General features: G+C 45.5%; 1 protein-coding gene across 3 annotated transcripts; it reads left to right on the top strand.

The window, feature by feature from the left end:
- Window positions 1–13,905: 13,905 nt before the first annotated feature.
- Window positions 13,906–17,927, top strand: LOC119308313. Of its 3 annotated transcripts, none has more exons than XM_037584419.1 (8): window positions 13,906–14,028; window positions 14,117–14,183; window positions 14,349–14,567; window positions 14,735–14,776; window positions 16,249–16,419; window positions 16,505–16,681; window positions 17,030–17,227; window positions 17,332–17,927. In XM_037584419.1, the coding sequence occupies exons 3-8, from the start codon at window positions 14,352–14,354 to the stop codon at window positions 17,680–17,682; spliced, it is 1,155 nt and encodes a 384-aa protein (XP_037440316.1). In that variant the 5' UTR covers window positions 13,906–14,028; window positions 14,117–14,183; window positions 14,349–14,351; the 3' UTR covers window positions 17,683–17,927. The 3 variants fall into 3 exon arrangements, with proteins under 3 accessions (XP_037440316.1, XP_037440317.1, XP_037440315.1); XM_037584420.1 differs by having other exon boundaries at window positions 14,340–14,567; window positions 16,505–16,666; XM_037584418.1 differs by having other exon boundaries at window positions 14,340–14,567.
- Window positions 17,928–20,001: the final 2,074 nt, after the last annotated feature.

Genomic DNA, 20,001 nt, shown 5'->3' with positions numbered 1-20,001 from the left:
GGATAGATCAAAATGCTTAATAATACTTTCAAATGAGCACATACCTTGACATGATCTTGAAGGTGTTCAAGATGGATCAGTCAAAGAAGGAGTTCTTGCCTGAGTAGTAAGGTACGAAGTTAAGACTTAAAGCTTGACCACGGCAGAAAAGAGAGAAAGGACGAAGGTCATCCCCTATGCTTTAGACGTAGGCTCAGTATGCTATGCTAAGTATCGCACCTGATGTGTGCCTTGCCACATGTCTGGCAAGAGGGTACAAAGGTGATCAAGGAGTGGATCACCAGATGGCGGTCAAAATTATCCTTAGACGAATAAGGAGATGTTTCTCGGTTATGGAGGTGATAAAGAGTTCGACGTAAAGAGTTACGTCGATGCAAGCTTTAACACCTATCCGAATGACTCTGAGTAGCAAACCGGATACGTATAGTGGAGCAACCATTTGGAATAGCTCCAAGTGGAGCGTAGAAGTAGCATTTACAATATGACATAGAGAATTGCGAAATACATATGGATCTGAATGTTGCAGACCCGTTGACTAAAACCTATCTCACTAGCAAAACATGATCAAACCCCATAACTCATTGAGTCTTAATCACATGGTGATGTGAACTAGTTTAGTGACACTAGTGAACTCTTTGGATGTTGGTCACATGGCGATGTGACCTATCAGTGTTAATCACATAGCGATGTGAACTAGATTATTGACTCTAGTGCAAGTGGGAGACTATTGGAAATATGCCCTAGAGGCAATAATAAATTAGTTATTATTATATTTCCTTGTTCATGATAATCGTTTATTATCCATGCTATAATTGTATTGATAGGAAACTCAGATACATGTGTGGATACATAGACAACACCATGTCCCTAGTAAGCCTCTAGTTGACTAGCTCGTTGATCAACAGATGGTTACGGCTTCCTGACCATGGACATTGGATGTCGTTGATAACGGGATCACATCATTAGGAGAATGATGTGATGGACAAGACCCAATCCTAAGCCTAGCACAAAGATCATGTAGTTCGTATGCTAAAGCTTTTCAATGTCAAGTATCTTTTCCTTAGACCATGAGATTGTGCAACTCCCGGATACCGTAGGAATTCTTTGGGTGTACCAAACGCCACAACGTAACTGGGTGGCTATAAAGGTGCACTACAGGTATCTCCGAAAGTGTCTGTTGGGTTGGCACGAATCGAGACTGGGATTTGTCACTCTGTGTAAACGGAGAGGTATCTCTGGGCCCACTCAGTAGGACATCATCATAATGTGCACAATGTGACCAAAAGGTTGACCACAGGATGATGTGTTACAGAACGAGTAAAGAGACTTGTCGGTAACGAGATTGAACAAGGTATCGGTATACCGACGATCGAATCTCGGGCAAGTACTATACCGCTAGACAAAGGGAATTGTATATGGGATCGATTGAGTCCTTGACATTGTGGTTCATCCGATGAGATCATCGTGGAACATGTGGGATCCAACATGGGTATCCAGATCCCGCTGTTGGTTATTGATCGGAGAACGTCTCGGTCATGTCTGCATGGTTCCCGAACCCGTAGGGTCTACACACTTAAGGTTCGATGACGCTAGGGTTATAAAGGGAGTTTGTATGTGGTTACTGAATGTTGTTCGGAGTCCCGGATGAGATCCCGGACGTCACGTGGAGTTCTGGAATGGTCCGGAGGTAAAGATTTATATATGGGAAGTCCTGTTTTGGTCACTGGAAAAGTTTCGGGTTTTATCGGTAATGTACCGGGACCGCCGGGAGGGTCCCGGGGGTCCACCAAGTGGGGAAATCATCCCCGAAGGGGTGCATGGGCCAAGTGTGGGAGGGGACCAGCCCCAGGTGGGCTGGTGCGCCCCTCCCCCCACAAGGCCCAAGGCGCAAGGAAGAGAGGGAGGGGGGCAAACCCTAGGGCAGATGGGCCCTAAGGCCCACCCCAGGTGCACCTCCCCTCTCCCCCCTTCTGGCCGCCACCCAGATGGCATCTGGGGGCTGCCGCACCCCTTGGGGTGGAAACCCTAGAGGAGGCGCACCCCTCCCTCTCCCCTATATATAGTTGAGGTCTTGAGGGCTGCCAACAGATGAGTTTCACCTCTCCCTGGTGCAGCCCTACCTCTCTCCCTCCTCCTCTCTCGCAGTGCTTGGCGAAGCCCTGCAGGATTGACACGCTCCTCCACCACCACCACCACGCCATTGTGCTGCTACTGGATGGAGTCTTCCTCAACCTCTCCCTCTCTCCTTGCTAGATCAAGGCATGGGAGACGTCACCGGGTTGTACGTGTGTTGAACGCGGAGGTGCCGTCTGTTCGGCACTAGGATCTCCGGTGATTTGGATCACGATGAGTACGACTCCTTCAACCCCGTTCTCTTGAACGCTTCCGCTTAGCAATCTACAAGGGTATGTAGATGCACTCTCCTTCCCCTCGTTGTTGGTTTCTCCATAGATAGATCTTGGTGACACGTAGGAAAATTTTGAATTTCTGCTACGCTCCCAACACGACGCCCGTGATGGAATAGACAAGGTTGCTTCTTCGTGGACCCTTCGTGGGTGGAGCCCTCTGTGGACTCGCGCAACCGTTACCCTCCGTGGGTTAAAGTCTCCATCAACGTGGATGTACGATAGCACCACCTATCGGAACCACGACAAAAACATCAGTGTCTCCAATTGCGTTTGAATCCTCCAAACCCTTCCCTTTACATTCTTGCAAGTTGCATGCTTTACTTTCCGCTGCTCATATACTCTTTTGCATGCTTGCTTGAATTGTGTGGAGATTGCTTGACTTGTGCTAAGATAGCTAAAATCTGCCAAGAACTAAAATTGGAAAAAGGCTAGATTTTTATTTGGTCAAGTAGTCTAATACCCCCCCCCCTCTAGACATACTTTCGATCCTACAAGGTGATATTTCAAGCAAATGCCCGGATTGAGAGATGTGAAGTCTCCAATAAGTTCTATAGCTGCAAGATGGAGGAGAACAGTTCTGTCAGTGAGCATATACTCAGAATGTCTGGGTATAACAATCACTTGATTCAACTGGGAGTTAATCTTCCGGATGATAGCGTCATTGACAGAATTCTCCAATCACTGCCACCAAGCTACAAGAGCTTTGTGATGAACTATAATATGCAAGGAATGGAAAAGACTATTCCCGAGCTCTTCACAATGCTAAAAGCCGCGGAGGTAGAAATAAAAAAGGAGCATCAAGTGTTGATGGTCAACAAGACCACTAGTTTCAAGAAAAAGGGCAAAGGGAAGAAGAATGGGAACTTCAAGAAGAACAGCAAGCAAGTTGCTGCTCAGAAGAAGAAACCCAAGTCTGGACCTAAGCCTGAAACTGAGTGCTTCTACTGCAAGCAGAACTGCCCCAAGTATTTGGTGGATAAGAAGGATGGCAAGGTGAACAAAGGTATATGTGATATACATGTTATTGATGTGTACCTTACTAATGCTTGCAATAGCACCTGGGTATTTGATACTGGTTCTGTTGCTAATATTTGCAACTCGAAACAGGGACTACGGATTAAGCGAAGATTGGTTAAGGACGAGGTGACGATGCGCGTGGGAAATGGTTCCAAAGTCGATGTGATCGCAGTCGGCACGCTACCTCTACATCTACCTTCGGGATTAGTTTTAGACCTAAATAATTGTTATTTGGTGCCAGCGTTGAGCATGAACATTATATCTGGATCTTGTTTGATGCGAGACGGTTATTCATTTAAATCAGAGAATAATGGTTGTTCTATTTATATGAGTAATATCTTTTATGGTCATGCACCCTTGAAGAGTGGTCTATTTTTGTTGAATCTCGATAGTAGTGATACACATATTCATAATGTTGAAGCCAAAAGATGCAGAGTTGATAATGATAGTGCAACTTATTTGTGGCACTGCCGTTTAGGTCATATCGGTGTAAAGCGCACGAAGAAACTCCATACTGATGGACTTTTGGAACCACTTGATTATGAATCACTTGGTACTTGCGAACCGTGCCTCATGGGCAAGATGACTAAAACACCGTTCTCCGGTACTATGGAGAGAGCAACAGATTTGTTGGAGATCATACATACAAATGTATGTGGTCTGATGAATGTTGAGGCTCGTGGCAGATATCGTTATTTTCTCACCTTCACAGATGATTTAAGCAGATATGGGTATATCTACTTAATGAAACATAAGTCTAAAACATTTGAAAAGTTCAAAGAATTTCATAGTGAAGTTGAAAATCATCATAACAAGAAAATAAAGTTTCTACGATCTGATCGTGGAGGAGAATATTTGAGTTACGAGTTTGGTCTACATTTGAAACAATGCAGAATAGTTTCGCAACTCACGCCACCCGGAACACCACAACGTAATGGTGTGTCCGAACGTCGTAATCATACTTTACTAGATATGGCGCGATCTATGATGTCTCTTACTGATTTACCGCTATCATTTTGGGATTATGCTTTAGAGACGACCACATTCACGTTAAATAGGGCACCGTCAAAATCCGTTGAGACGACGCCTTATGAACTTTGGTTTGGCAAGAAACCAAAGTTGTCGTTTCTAAAAGTTTGGGGCTGCAATGCTTATGTGAAAAAGCTTCAACCTGATAAGCTCGAACCCAAATCGGAGAAATGTGTCTTCATAGGATACCCAAAAGAAACTGTTGGGTACACCTTCTATCACAGATCCGAAGGCAAGACTTATGTTGCTAAATTCGGAAATTTTCTAGAGAAGGAGCTTCTCTCGAAAGAAGTGAGTGGGAGGAAAATAGAACTGGACGAGGTAATTGTACCTGCTCCCTTATTGGAAAGTAGCTCATCACAGAAATCTATTCCTGTGACACCTACACCAATTAGTGAGGAAGTTAATGATGATGATCATGAAACTTCAGATCAAATTACTACTGAACCTCATAGATCAACCAGATTAAGATCCGCACCAGAGTGGTACGGTAATCCTGTTCTGGAAGTCATGCTACTAGATCATGATGAACCTACGAACTATGAAGAAGCGATGGTGAGCCCAGATTCCACAAAATGGCTTGAAGCCATGAAATCTGAGATGGGATCCATGTATGAGAACAAAGTGTGGACTTTGGTTGACCTGCCCGATGATCGGCAAGCAATTGAGAATAAATGGATTTTTAAGAAGAAGACTGACGCTGACGGTAATGTTACTGTCTACAAAGCTCGACTTGTCGCGAAAGGTTTTCGACAAGTTCAAGGAATTGACTATGATGAGACCTTCTCACCTGTAGTGATGCTTAAGTCTGTCCGAATCATGTTAGCAATTGCCGCATTTATGATTATGAAATTTGGCAGATGGATGTCAAAACTGCATTCCTGAATGGATTTCTGGAAGAAGAGTTGTATATGATGCAACCGGAAGGTTTTGTTGATCCAAAGGGAGCTAACAAAGTGTGCAAGCTCCAGCGATCCATTTATGGACTGGTGCAAGCCTCTCGGAGTTGGAATAAACGCTTTGATAGTGTGATCAAAGCATTTGGTTTTGTACAGACTTTTGGAGAAGCCTGTAATTACACGAAAGTGAGTGGGAGTGAAAGAGCATGCGGTGCCCCCATGTTTGGTTTTGGTAATTGATGACAATCTCTATGGACTAATGGTTGTCTTGAGTTATATTTGAAGGATTTGTCCATAGGATTTTCTTGAAGTCCATGTGTTGGTTTCAAGGAGTTTATGAGTTGACCAAGGTGCTATTAAGGAATTATCCAAAGATTGGTCATGCGAGTGTTGAGCTTATTGCAAGCATGTCTTGAAGAAGAAGGTTGTGTGATCATTCATGTTTACCTTCAATACATCATCCAAATGAAGAGAGTTGCAAAGATTTAAGGTTGATCAAGACTAAGTCAATAGTGAATCAAGTTGATCAACTCAAGTGGTGATCGTCATCAAGATTGCCGTGTGCAAGTTCAAGTGGAGCATCACGAAGAGATCAAGTGCTTGAATCTTGCCATCCATTGTGGTGTCAATGGACTTGTGAAGATGAGCCGAAGAGTGGCTCACCCATAGTGGACTATGGGGGAGCAATCATCTAGTCTTCATCGAGCCAACGCAATCAAGAAAGGTGGTCCATCTTGAGGGAGTCAAGATCGTCATCATCTAGCTCAAGTGGACCATGTGCAAGGCAAAGGTTTGCCCTTGATAGGTTTTCTATTTTACCGGTCTCATGGTGGTAGTAGGGAGACCGGGTTATATGATCGTTTGCCGTACTATCAAGGGGGGCTCTCAAGTTGGTAGCTTGATCGTATCGTTAGTAGAGAGCTCAAACCCTTGCATCTTTGCATCATGTTTCTTGGTTCTTGTTTGGTTCTCTTTGTGAGTCTTAGAGCTTATGGTCATCTTGATGACAAGCTTGAGTTCATCGAAAACGGAGTTCACATGCGTCTTCTATGATGTTTTCGATGTTGGAGGTTTTACCGGTCTTTTCCGAGGAAGGGTTCTCACCATTTTCCTTTGGGACTTTTCTCATTTGCTTATTCTTGATATTTCTATCAAGATTGTGTTAGCCCATGTCGTTAGCTTTCCAACAAACTTGGTTTCATTGAATTCGGAGTCCGTTTGCAAAAGTTGTGGCTGTTTTGGTAAAGGCTGCAGCGGTACTACCGCGACTAGAGCGGATGTAATTTTTTACTACCGCTCCAGAGCAGTGCTACCGCGGCTCCTGAGCGGTAGTACCGCCCCAGAGCAGTACTACCACGGCTCCTAAGCGGTAGTACCGCTCCGGACCAAAATCTCGTGTTTTGCTCAGCGGAAGTAGGCACAGAAGTATTTTTTTAGTACCGCTCGCAAGCAGTAGTACCGCTACCATTTGCGGTAGTACCGTGAGGTCGAGTGGTAGTACCGTGAGGACGAGCGGTACTACCGCTCCGAAGGTTCTTTTGGCCTTTTTTCCTCCTCGCTGTTGTGTTTCGAAGGGGTTCTACCGCCCTAGCGGTAGTACCGCTCCTTGGAGCGGTAGTACCGCTCTGTGCGGACTGTGAGCATAACAGTTGGATTCGGGAGCTCCTATAAAAGGGGGTCTTCTTCCCCATTCAACCTTATCCTTTGAGCTCGTGTTCTTCCCCCATTGTTGACCTTCTTCGAGCTTGCTAACTCTCAATCCCTCCATGGATTCTTGCTAGTTTTTGAGGGAAAAGAGAGAGGAGATCTAGATCCACATTTCCACCAATCACTTTCTCCTCTATGTGAGGGGAACCCCTTGGATCTAGTTCTTGGAGTTCTTGGTGTTCTCCTTCTTGTTCTTCCTCTCATTTTCCTCCCTAGCATTAGTTGCTTCAGTGGGATTTGAGAGAGAAGGACTTGGGCACTCCGTGTGCCCTTGCCATTGCATTTGGTGCATCGGTTTGAGTTCTCCACGGTGATACGTGGAAGTTACAAGTTGAGAAGCTTATTACTCTTGGGTGCTTGGTGCCCTTGAGCTTGTTCCTCGGGTGCTTGGGCGCCCTAGATGGTTGGTGGTGTTCGGAGCTCAATCATTGTGGTGTAAAGCTCTGGGCAAGCGTAGGGGTCTCCAATTAGGTTGTGGAGATCGCCCCGAGCAATTTGACGGGTACCGGTGACCGCCCCCAAGGGTTGCCAAAGTGTACGGGTTCGGTGACCGCCCCCAAGGGTCGCCATTTGTACGGGTTCGGTGACCGCCCTCAAGGATCCCTTAGTGGAATCACGACATCTTGCATTGTGCGAGGGCGTGAGGAGATTACGGTGGCCCTAGTGGCTTCTTGGGGAGCATTGTGCCTCCACACCGCTCCAAACGGAGATTAGCATCCGCAAGGGTGTGAACTTCGGGATACATCATCGTCTCCGTGTGCCTCGGTTATCTCTTACCCGAGCCCCTTTACTTATGCACTTTACTTTGTGATAGCCATATTGTTCTTTGTCATATATCTTGCTATCACATAGTTGCTTATCTTGCTTAGCATAAGTTGTTGGTGCACATAGGTGAGCCTAGTTGTTGTAGGTTTTGTGCTTGACAAATTAACCGCTAGGTTTATTCCGCATTTGTTCAAGCCTAAACCGTAATTATTTTAAAGCGCCTATTCACCCCCCCCCCCTCTAGGTGACATCCTCGATCTTTCAGGGAGCTCTGTAGCATTTCTGATATTATATGTGGATGACATATTACTGATCGGAAATGATATAGAATTTCTGGATAGCATAAAGGGATACTTGAATAAGAGTTTTTCAATGAAAGACCTCGGTGAAGCTGCTTACATATTGGGCATTAAGATCTATAGAGATAGATCAAGACGCTTAATTGGACTTTCACAAAGCACATACCTTGACAAAGTTTTGAAGAAGTTCAAAATGGATCAGGCAAAGAAAGGGTTCTTGCCTGTGTTACAAGGTGTGAAGTTGAGTAAGACTCAATGCCCGACCACTTCAGAAGATAGAGAGAAGACGAAAGAAGTTCCCTATGCTTCAGCCATAGGCTCTATCATGTATGCAATGTTGTGTACCAGACCTGATGTGTGCCTTGCTATAAGTCTAGCAGGGAGGTACCAAAGTAATCCAGGAGTGGATCACTGGACAGCGGTCAAGAACATCCTGAAATACCTGAAAAGGACTAAGGATATGTTTCTTGTTTATGGAGGTGACAAAGAGCTCATCGTAAATGGTTACGTTGATGCAAGCTTTGACACTGATCCAGACGATTCTAAATTGCAAACCGGATACGTGTTTACATTGAACGGTGGAGCTGTCAGTTGGTGCAGTTCTAAACAAAGCGTCTTGGCGGGATCCATATGTGAAGCAGAGTACATAGCTGCTTCGGAAGCAGCAAACGAAGGAGTCTGGATGAAGGAGTTCATATCCGATCTAGGTGTCATACCTAGTGCATTGGGTCCAATGAAAATCTTTTGTGACAATACTGGTGCAATTGCCTTGGCGAAGGAATCCAGATTTCACAAGAGAACCAAGCACATCAAGAGACGCTTCAATTCCATTCGGGATTTAGTCCAAGTGGGAGACATAGAAATTTGCAAGATACATACGGATCTGAATGTAGGAGACCCGTTGACTAAGCCTCTTCCACGAGCAAAACATGATCAACACCAAGGCTCCATGGGTGTTAGAATCATTACTGTGTAATCTAGATTATTGACTCTAGTGCAAGTGGGAGACTGAAGGAAATATGCCCTAGAGGCAATAATAAAGTTATTATTTATTTCCTTATATCATGATAAATGTTTATTATTCATGCTAGAATTGTATTAACCGGAAACATAATACATGTGTGAATACATAGACAAACAGAGTGTCACTAGTATGCCTCTACTTGACTAGCTTTTTAATCGAAGATGGTTATGTTTCCTAACCATAGACATGTGTTGTCATTTGATTAACGGGATCACATCATTAGGAGAATGATGTGATTGACATGACCCATTCCGTTAGCTTAGCACTCGATCGTTTAGTATGTTGCTATTGCTTTCTTCATGACTTATACATGTTCCTATGACTATGAGATTATGCAACTCCCGTTTACCGGAGGAACACTTTGTGTGCTACCAAATGTCACAACGTAACTGCGTGATTATAAAGGAGCTTTACAGGTGTCTCCGAAGGTACATGTTGGGTTGGCGTATTTTGAGATTAGGATTTGTCACTCTGATTGTCGGAGAGATATCTCTTGGCCCACTCGGTAATGCACATCACTTAAGCCTTGCAAGCATTGCAACTAATGAGTTAGTTGCGGGATGATGCATTATGGAACGAGTAAAGAGACTTGTCGGTAACGAGATTGAACTAGGTATTGAGATACCGACGATCGAATCTCGGGCAAGTAACATATCATGACAAAGGGAACAAAGTATGTTGTTATGCGGTCCGACCGATAAAGATCTTCGTAGAATATGTAGGAGCCAATATGGGCATCCAGGTCCCGCTATTGGTTATTGACAAGAGAAGTGTCTCGGTCATGTCTACATAGTTCTCGAACCCATAGGGTCCGCACGCTTAACGTTCGTTGACGATATAGTACTATGAGTTATGTATGTTGGTGACCGAATGTTGTTCGGAGTTTTGGATGAGATCACGGATATGACGAGGAACTCCGGAATGGTCCGGAAGTAAAGATTGATATGTGGATAGTAGTGTTTGATCTCCGGAAAGGTTCCGGAATCCATCGGAAGGGGTTTCGGATGTCTCCGGAAATGTTTGGGCACGAGAACACTTTATCTGGGCCAAAGGGGAAAGCCCACGAGGTTTTTGGAAAGCGCAAAAGGAAGTTTTGCGGAGTCCAGGGGCCAGACGCCGGGAACCCTGGCGTCTGGCCCTGGAGTCCGAGAAGGACTCTTGCTTTTCGGGTGAAACCAACTTTGTGGAGGCTTTTACTCCAAGTTTCAACCCCAAGGCACAACATATAAATAGAGTGGTAGGGCTAGCACCCAAGACACATCAAGAAACACCAAGTCGTGTGTCGGCAACCCCGTCTCCTCTAGTTTATCCTCCGTCATAGTTTTCGTAGTGCTTAGGCGAAGCCCTGTGAAGATTGTTCTTCACCAACACCGTCACCACGCCGTCGTGCTACCGGAACTCATCTACTACTTCGCCCCTCTTGCTGGATCGAGAAGGCGAGGACGTCACCGAGCCGAACGTGTGCAAAACTCGGAGGTGCTGTGTTTTCGGTACTTGGATCGGTCGGATCGTGAAGACGTACGACTACATCAATCGCGTTGATATAACGCTTCCGCTTACGGTCTACGAGGGTACGTAGACAACACTCTCCCCTCTCGTTGCTATGCATCACCATGATCTTGCATGTGCATAGGATTTTTTTTTGAAATTACTACCTTCCCCAACAATTACTTAGCTCGAAACTAGCTCGAGATCGGCTCGAGATCGATACAAGCTGAGCACGAGCTACTTTCTACGGCTCGACCATGAGCTTTACTTAGTTTGAGTTCGCTCGGATTTTAGTATAATCTGAGCTGAGCCTAATCCAACTCGCTCGAACTCGACTCGTTTGCAGTCCTAACTGGAACTGAGTACATACAGAGATTTGTATAGCAAAAACACAAATATAATTTCACCTCATGACTTGAGTCACACAGGCTCTGAAAAAAATGCATGGCATATCCCTTTTCATTAGTTGTGGCCGCTAAAGAAATAAGATTACAAATTTGAATATCAAAAAAGGAAAGGACCAACACGCTGATACAGAGGGAAAATGTTGTGCTAGGTAGATGATGACGTACTTGTCAGCACTGTAGTATCTAATTGTCCTGTTCTGATTCTGTGATTCATGTAGTGAAGCAGAGATGGAGTAATCGGGAGGCACAGTTGGCGGCCGCCCGCGCCGCCGCTGAGCAGACGAGGAGACCCATCGTGGGGATGGAGATATAGCAAACGCAGAGAACGGGCTGAGAGTTTCCTTCGCGGCTCGGTTGTAAATTTTGACTGGCCCAGTTAAGGAGATAACGTCTAGGTCAACCTGAGGAGTAGCGGCCCGATGGGCTGAGCGGGGGTTTGCTAGGGACGGAAGATCAGGAAATTTGGAACGTTGGTCAATGTGATTGGATGGCCGGTAAACTCAAATCGCTCTGGAGGCGCGTAGGTCGCTCAATCTTACTGTTTCTTAATATGCAGGATGAATATGTAGATGTGGTTTTCAAGATAAAATATGGTGACCAAACAACTTGCAGATGTCGCATATAAGGCTATTTTTTAGAGCTAGGCTAAGTGGAGAAGGGTATGCAACACGGGTACTGTAGCCCAGGGCAACCATGCACGCCCTAAGATTCCGCGGTCTTTTTTTCTTCGGGGTAGTTGTTCTGCAGTCTGGAGAGTCCCTTTTTACTCGGCCCCCTTTTTGACTCCCAACCGAACCCTAAGGGCATCTCCAGCCGTTGGCCCCTCCCAGGATGCATACAAATCGCCCCTTGGGGGCGAGCCGGCGATACACTCGGCGCTGGGGGCGGTTTTGCGCCCAGTCATCGCCCCCAGCTCGCCCCCAGGCGCCGAAATTGGCCCACTTTACAGCCCAATTTCGGCGAATAAACGGCCCATATGGGCGAGAATAGGCCCATATTCGGCGTGATTTCGCCGTGTCTCGGTGTTCAATTATCAACACAATTATTCCTTATCACATATTTCATCACAGAAAAATAAAATACTTCAACAAAATACTACAACAACAAATAGTTCAATACAAATTATATAGTTCAACAAATAAAAACTCGTATTTCATCACGCGACGTCCCCCTTGAGCCTCCATAGGTGCTCAATCAGATCTTTCTGCAGTTAATGATGCACCTATGGGTCTCGGATCTCCTGACGTATACTGAGATAGGCAGTCCAAGTTGCCGGTAACTGGTGATCAACTTCGGCTAGAGGACCCTGCCTGTAGTATGGTTCAGTGTCAAACACTGGGTCTTCTTGCTCGCTCTTGATGATCATGTTGTGCAAGATGACACAGCAAGTCATGATCTCCCACATTTGATCTTTCGACCAGGTCTGAGCGGGGTACCAAACAACAGCGAATCGAGATTGGAGCACACCAAATGCCCGCTCGACATCCTTCCTGCAAGCCTCCTGAAGCTTCGCAAACCAGGCGTTCTTGCCTCCTGCCATAGGGTTTGAGATCGTCTTCACAAATGTCGACCATCTCAGATAGATGCCATCAGCTAGATAGTACCCCTTGTTGTATTGGTGCCCATTGATCTCGAAGTTCACCGGAGGAGAATGGCCCTCAACGAGCTTGGCAAAAACAGGAGAGCATTGCAGCACGTTGATGTCATTGTGAGTTCCTGGCATATCAAAGAAGGAGTGCCAAATCCAGAGGTCCTGTGTGGCTACCGCCTCAAGCACCACACTGCAACCGCCTTTGGCGCCTTTGTACATCCCCTGCCAACCAAATGGGCAGTTCTTCCATTGCCAATGCATGCAGTCGATGCTTCCAAGCATCCCAGGAAATCCTCTTGCTGCATTCTGGGCTAGGATCCGAGCAGTGTCTTCCGCATTGGGTGTTCTCAAGTATTGTGGCCCAAACACTGCCACCACTGCCCGACAGAACTTGTAGAAACACTCTATGCTGGTGGACTCGGCCATGCGCCCATAGTCGTCGAGTGAATCACTGGGAGCTCCGTATGCAAGCATCCTCATCGCTGTCGTGCACTTCTGGATGGAGGTGAATCCAAGAGCGCCAGTGCAATCCATCTTGCACTTGAAGTAGTTGTCGAACTCCCGGATGGAATTCACAATCCCGAGGAAGAGCTTTCGGCTCATCCAATAACGGCGCCGAAATGTTCTCTCGCCATGAAGTGGAGCATCGGCGAAGTAGTCGGAGTAGAGCATGCAGTAGCCTTGCAGACGATGTCGGTTCTTTGCTTTCACCCGCCCCGGCGCCGAGCCACCTCGACGCGGCTTTTCATTGCTCGCCAGCAGCTGGGCGAGGGCGGCGAGCACCATCAGATGCTCTTCTTCCTGGACGTCGGCCGCGGCTTCCTCCTCCAGCAGCACGGCGAGCTCTTCCTCCTCATCCGAGTCCATCGCCGAGACAGTCAAAACGCCGAACACCTTGCGCTCGGTGGGCGTGTACCCGACGTTAAACCGCGCCTCCGCGGCCGAAAACGGCGGCCGGAAACGCCCAGCTGCTGCAGGAGGGGCTGCCGCGGTGAAGCGCTGCTATTTTTCGGCGGGGAATGGCTATCTAGCGGAGTAGGCCGGCGGCCGTCGCCGGGATATAGCTAGTGATGGCCGAGGGCGCGGGGGGTGCGAGGCGAGTCGGGGGGAGAAAACCTTGACCTTTCTCCTGTCGGTGTGGGCCAGGCGTGCTTTTCCCGAGCGCCGGAGCCCCCAACGGCTCCCCAGCGCGCGGGTCCGGCCTGTGACCGCCGGGCAAAAAAAGGTCCGAACCGGCGATTTTCGGCGTCCTGGGGACGCGACTGGGCCGTTTTTCGGCGCCGGCGGGGCCTGTTGGGGGCGCGGCTGGAGATGCCCTAAATCTTCATCCCGTCGAAGCCGCCACAAGGAGGCGGCGACATAGGCGACCCTTCTCTTCGACGCCGGCATTGAAGGTAAAGCTCGATCTCCGGACCATCTATCTATCCCGTTTAATCTTTGTGATTTGGCAACTCATTTCCTTTGCATTGCGAGGAACCCTAGTTTGGTGGAGTGCGCTCCTTCTCTTCTTCCCATTGATGTCCCTGTCAACAACGCAACTTCGGCCGAGGTACGTACCTAGAGGAGAACCACTAAGTCGATCTGATCTTCCAGATCCCCGTAGCTCCTCAAGTAGGCTGGCCCCACCTAAATCGATCTGATTTTGTTAAGTTTGCTGTTTATCTTGTAAATCCTCCATCGATTAATTTGTTCTCTTCGACGCAAGCGCTCCTAGGAGATGGATTCATCTAGAGACCGGCTCCTAGCCCTAGCAGAGGAATATCCGGAGTATGATATGGAGCTGCTGGGGCACGTCCTCGACAACGAGAATCTTCGAGTCAAGTACATCCCGGAGGCAATAAAAGTGCTCTTCGAGACGCCGTCCGGCTTTGCGATCTTCGCCATCGACTCTGGCTACCTCTATGACAACGACAGGGACTTCACTGGCATTGACGTACGTCTTGTTAATCTCCACCTTGAATTGCCTTACCTGCTTGTTCAGCATGGTCCAACAATTTGCTTCTTCTTAAGCTGTGTACTAATTTGTGCTTCAAAACTCGTGAGTACTATTTATTACTCTCAATTCAACAATAATTTGTTTTTGTGTGTATTGATTTGCAGACGATCTGGGTTCACTGTGTCAAGAAGGAATCTGCGGACTTTGTTAGTATTACTAACTACTCTTGATTGATTTGTCATTCTTGTTGTGTTCCTTCATCAATTTCTCATTGACCACTAGCTGTTTTTTCAGTTTGTTTGTGTGTTCTGCTTTGATAGTCTTCATAACTCACAGCCCCCCTGGTCTTTCTAGAGCTCCACTATCTTGTACTTCCTCCGTTCCTAAATATAAGTCTTTTTAGAGATTCTATAATAAGAGACTACATATGGAGCAAAATGAGTGAATCTACACTCTAAACTACGTCTATATACATCCGTATGTAGTTTATAGTGAAATCTCTAGAAAGACTTATATTTAGGAATGGAGGGAGTATATGATTGGAACTCTTCTGTTTATTGCTAGCACAACCGAAGGTATTCACCCGGTAGTAGTATAGTTGCATTTCTTTTAGTGCTGTTCGCGCTATGTTCCATTTTCTGAAACAAATCTCAACGTCACTTCATTTTGTTATGCTGTGACCTGTGATTATCAACTGTTACTCTAAAATTACATTTCACAAACCACTTATTTTATTAAAATGATGCTACATAGATCACTGTACAAATTCTCACGTTACGCATAAATGTGTGTTTACTGTATAATATACTGGTAGATATTCTGTATAAATTATGATCTCCAAAATGGCGTGGTTGCTAAATGAGTACCGGTTTCCATGATCTAGAACAATGAATGCACAATATTCATGGACTTGTAGTTTAAGTCCTTAGTTATCAATTTGTTCATTTCTATAACAACAAACTTAATTAGAGATCATCCCCATAACCAGAAAACCGGAGGACTTAATTGACCTCTTTGCTTAATATTTCAATGACAAGATCATGCCCATGAATGAAAACGGTTTGTTCAGTGATGAGGGCTTGAGAGGAGGCCCATAGAAGTTGCACCATATGCCAACAGCCTGCTAGGAATATGTTGTGGTGACTGAAATAAAATATATTTAGTTAGGAAAAAGGCGTCTCCTTAGTTCTTGGGAAAAGAGATTGATTAGTTGAAAGTGGTCGTTGTTACACACGCTTCAGCCTCCAGGTTCCTCATGTGCCAATCTATTGTGTAGATACCTTGGAATTCTTTTCCTTTTCCATTGACACATCATAATTACTGTGTTCCATGTATTTTAAAAGTCCACTTTTTCTTGTATAATCTGTGTTGGAAAAGTGTGGGTTGGATCTTGCCATTCTTGACTCTTACCAAACAAGGCTACACCTTATATTATCTAATTGTTATGATGCCCTTACTTTTTATTTAGACTACTTCTGTTTAACTTAGCATCAGTAATATAGTTTGATATAATCTTATATTTCTTACCATGTTCCAATACGTTGGTGACAATTCGACATAATCTTTGTTAGAGCGATGGTGATTGTAGACTAACTGTTGTATTACTCAAACTTGGGCCATACCATTTGGCTGTGTTTTGTATTAACCTCGTAACTGGGATTGTTTTTTTGTTTGCCAGTTTCTCTGGCCAAAGGGATTCCTAAAGCTTGACAAGGCGACCAAGGCCATAGCCATTAATTCTGATGGTATTCATAAAAGCCTTGCTGAATTTATCGAGCAGAAGGTTGGGATGGAGGATATACTATTGGTCGGTGAATCTGCATACGTAGAAGTTATTGAAGCACACGTGGTTAGTATTTAGGCTTTTCCTTGTTGCCTGTCGAAGTGTGCAAAATCCTGGTGGCGACCCTTAATTTTTGTGTTGTCTTCTGCAGGGAGTTACATGTAGATGCGATGCTAATGCAATTGAGCTGATGTGGGGCCTGCAAAACCTATTGCATGATTTAGTGCCTGAAGAGGAATCGGAGTTCGGAAAGAATGACCGCAAGTACTATAGTCAAAAATTACTTGCCTACCTGCGTCACATTGACAATGAGGTCAGGCCTGAAATGGTGAGCCCACCACTTTAGTTAAATTACCTCTGCCTATGTCTCTCCATCTTGCCATGTCATGTACAGCTTTAATTTGGCGCACCTTTCTCGGTAGTGTCTTAGGCCACAGTAGTTCCAACTAAAACACCTATTTTGAATTGGTGAGTCTACTTCTATCTTACCATGCCATGTTACAACTTCAATTTGGCGCACCCTTTCTTGGTAGTGTGGTTGTCCATGGTAGTTCCAACTGAAGCCTCATCATACCTATTGTTTTCTAGACTTAAAAGTGATTTGTCCAAGAATATCAGTTTCGTGTTTCACTCATCCCTGTGCTCTATTTAATCGTATATATTCCCTTCTATTCAGATCAATGGAGAGATTGCTTTATTGGCTTCCATCATACACCGTTGTAATGTTACCAACAAGAATTACCGCGACAACATGCATAAGCTTGATAAGGTTCTTTACAAGAGATCTGGCCTCAGGACTGACCAATGGGACACTGTGACGCATGCTACAGCTCTAGCTAAATTGATTGGAGAATCTGTACCCATCCCTGAAAGTGTATGTGAACCTTTACTGATGCTGATTAGTTTTGTATTCTCTGGTTTATTTTAGCATAGGTCACGTCAGGAACTAATCAAACTTTACTTGTTTCTGAATTGCAGATGTTCAGTTCTGTCGAAAAGGGAACTCTAACTAGTAATCTAGTTGATTACAGTGATGAGATTGACAAGGACACTATAAAAGTAATATACGAGCATGTGGTACAACTTAATAAACTTAAGTTTTCAACGCTGCACAAGCTCAAGATTCTTCTTTGCGATGCTAAAGCAGCAGTCTTGCGGGAGCCTCGGGAGTCTGAAGAGATGTTGGTTGAGGTGCCACAAGTGTTCAGTTCCAAGAGGAGTTGCCAGGAGGAGGCTGAATGTGACCGGCAGAATAAGAGTCTCAAGGTTAACGACGGTGACAGTGATGTGGTCCAAAGTGATGCAATTATGGATGCAAAAACGAATTAGTTTCACTTTGCTGACCTATGAATGAATGTGCTCAAGTCAGTTCCTTATTATTTTGCGCTGACCTATTAATGAATGTGCTCGAGTAAGTTCCTTATTTTGCGCTATCAACAAATTTGGAACAGTCCAAACTGAACTGTCATGTACTTTGTTAATTAGTTTCTTACCAATGCTTGCTTGTAACCAAAACCACTCTTAACTATTGGGTTTTCTTCTGGTATCGATTTAATTGGAATTTTGGACTAAAATTCCAGTTTTACTCCTATGAAATGTTCAATTACTTTTGCCTCTAACAGTCAAAATCAAAGCCTTTATATTTCCAAACGTGCAAAACAAAATTATTCTTTGTTGCGCCTGTGTGTGTCTCTTTTTCTCTCATTATTATCTGGAATTACAATTGAAGTTGCTAAAATGTACTCCATGAATTGCCTTTTGCTACTTTCTTGTGTGATATATTTTATCAATTTCCCACCACACGTTGTCAATCAGCGAACCCTAGACCAACCCTTTCCCTACACAATGTTGTCAACCTAATCTTTGATCTAGACTGATCTCCTTGGCGATGTTGTATCCCCTCTTTTCACCTCACGCCGTTGTCAACAGGCGCCAGATCGCCATCACGCTATTAACTTGAACCCTAGACCAACACTCTTTTCACACCACATTGTCAACCTTGAGCCCTAGAGGCGATGTTGTATCCCCTCTTTTCACCTCACGCCGTTGTCAACGGGCATTAGATTGCCATCACGCTATCAACTTGAACCCTAGACCAACACTTCCCACACCACGTTGTCAACCTTGAACCCTAGAGGCGATGTATCCCTTCTTTTCACCTCACGCTGTTGTCAGCGGGCGTTAGATTGCCATCACGCTATCAACTTGAACCCTAGACCAACACTCTTTCCACACCATGTTGTCAACCTTGAACCCTAGCCGTCAGCCCTGCGCCCACTCCGCCTCGTTCTCCTCCCCGCTCGCTCCATCCTCTCCCATGTCGCCGCCCCTCTTCTCCTGTCTCGCCTCGGCCGCCTCCTCTCCTCCCCGCGTCGTCGGGCCCCTCCCTCCTCCTCCCTCCTTCGTCCTCACAGCCGACCATCTCCGCCACTTGGGCCCCATGGCAACGGCCGGGTCTTCCGGTCGGGATTTAGACGAGGAAAAGGCGAAATCGAGCGTCTCGATGGTGCCATGACTGATGCACGGCGAGGCTAGCGTCTGTGAGCGCCACACGTGGTGCAGCAGGCTCGGCGGGCAGTGGGCGTGGAAGGCTTGGCAGGCAGCGGGCGCGGCGGTCAAGGCCAGGGGCGCGGATTGGGGGAGATGCGCACACGAGGAGCGACGGCGTCTGTCGCCAACACCGAGGTGAGCTTCACCCAATCTCTTTCTTACTCTCTCCGTGCAGCCTCCTCCCCTTGGCCCCTGATTCATCGATGATGCATGCCATGGTTGTGTGTTCGCAAACCCTTCCCTTTTATCTTCTTCTCAGGCAACGAGGCATGGGGAGATGATGCTCTTCTGCAGCCTCATAGTTTCTCTTTGATTTTAGCTATATGTAGCCACTTTTCTTGATTAAGTTCAGAAAATGGCAATGGGTGGTTGAATAGTTCAAGTTGGTTCATATGCTTTGTATAAAATTGTTTTCATAGATCATGTTATGCACTTAGGATGCATCCAACCATTTTTTTTACTTCGCAAGATGATGTTGCGAGTGTACATTTAGACTGGACAGAGATAGCAATATACCAAGAGTTCTAAGAATTGGATTCGTAAAAGCAGGGATGTTATTGATTCATCCGAGCTGCTCTATCTAATTGTATTTTATTAAGACCCTGCCATTTTAAATATAGCTTTTACATTCCTATTCGGTAAATAAGTGCTAACAGAAAGACAGAAACACACTTTTTAAAAAATGTTTTGTGCTAGGTAAATGATGCTGCACAACAAAATACAATTGCCTTTGTGTCTTACATAACTCATTTGTGTATATTCAGGCCATACTGCCAGTACATTCCAAGTGGAATGGAGTACCCAGTTTTGTCTAGAAAGTTGAGGCCTTCCGGTTGTTCTTTTGCAATGAGGGTTTCAATGCTAACCATATTGCATTTCCATTTTCAGGGTGTCCTTTTACTGGGTACCCACCCTCTAGTGCATATATTTGCATGATGATGTAATCTTAGACCAACTTTCTGGTTTAAATAAGACTTTGTAGAAAATCAAATAAGAGGATGGCATTATTCGGGCCTCGATTTGGGCCAAATCGGGGAAGCCCTTCTCATATTTGATTCTCTTACAGCACTCGGCCGGTTCCAAGACCGTGAGGGGAAG

Source organism: Triticum dicoccoides, chromosome 5B, assembly GCF_002162155.2.
Source record: "Triticum dicoccoides isolate Atlit2015 ecotype Zavitan chromosome 5B, WEW_v2.0, whole genome shotgun sequence".
Taxonomy (NCBI): domain Eukaryota; kingdom Viridiplantae; phylum Streptophyta; class Magnoliopsida; order Poales; family Poaceae; genus Triticum; species Triticum dicoccoides.
Note: the sequence above shows the minus strand (reverse complement) of the source record. Positions and strands in the feature narration are given on the sequence as shown.

Coding starts and splice junctions, on each gene's coding strand:
- LOC119308313 (XM_037584419.1), top strand. CDS start 14,352: ATGGATTCATCTAGAGACCGGCTCCTAGCCCTAGCAGAGGAATATCCG. Junction 16,420..16,504: donor AAGTTATTGAAGCACACGTG/GTTAGTATTTAG, acceptor TGTCTTCTGCAG/GGAGTTACATGTAGATGCGA. Junction 17,228..17,331: donor CTGTACCCATCCCTGAAAGT/GTATGTGAACCT, acceptor TCTGAATTGCAG/ATGTTCAGTTCTGTCGAAAA.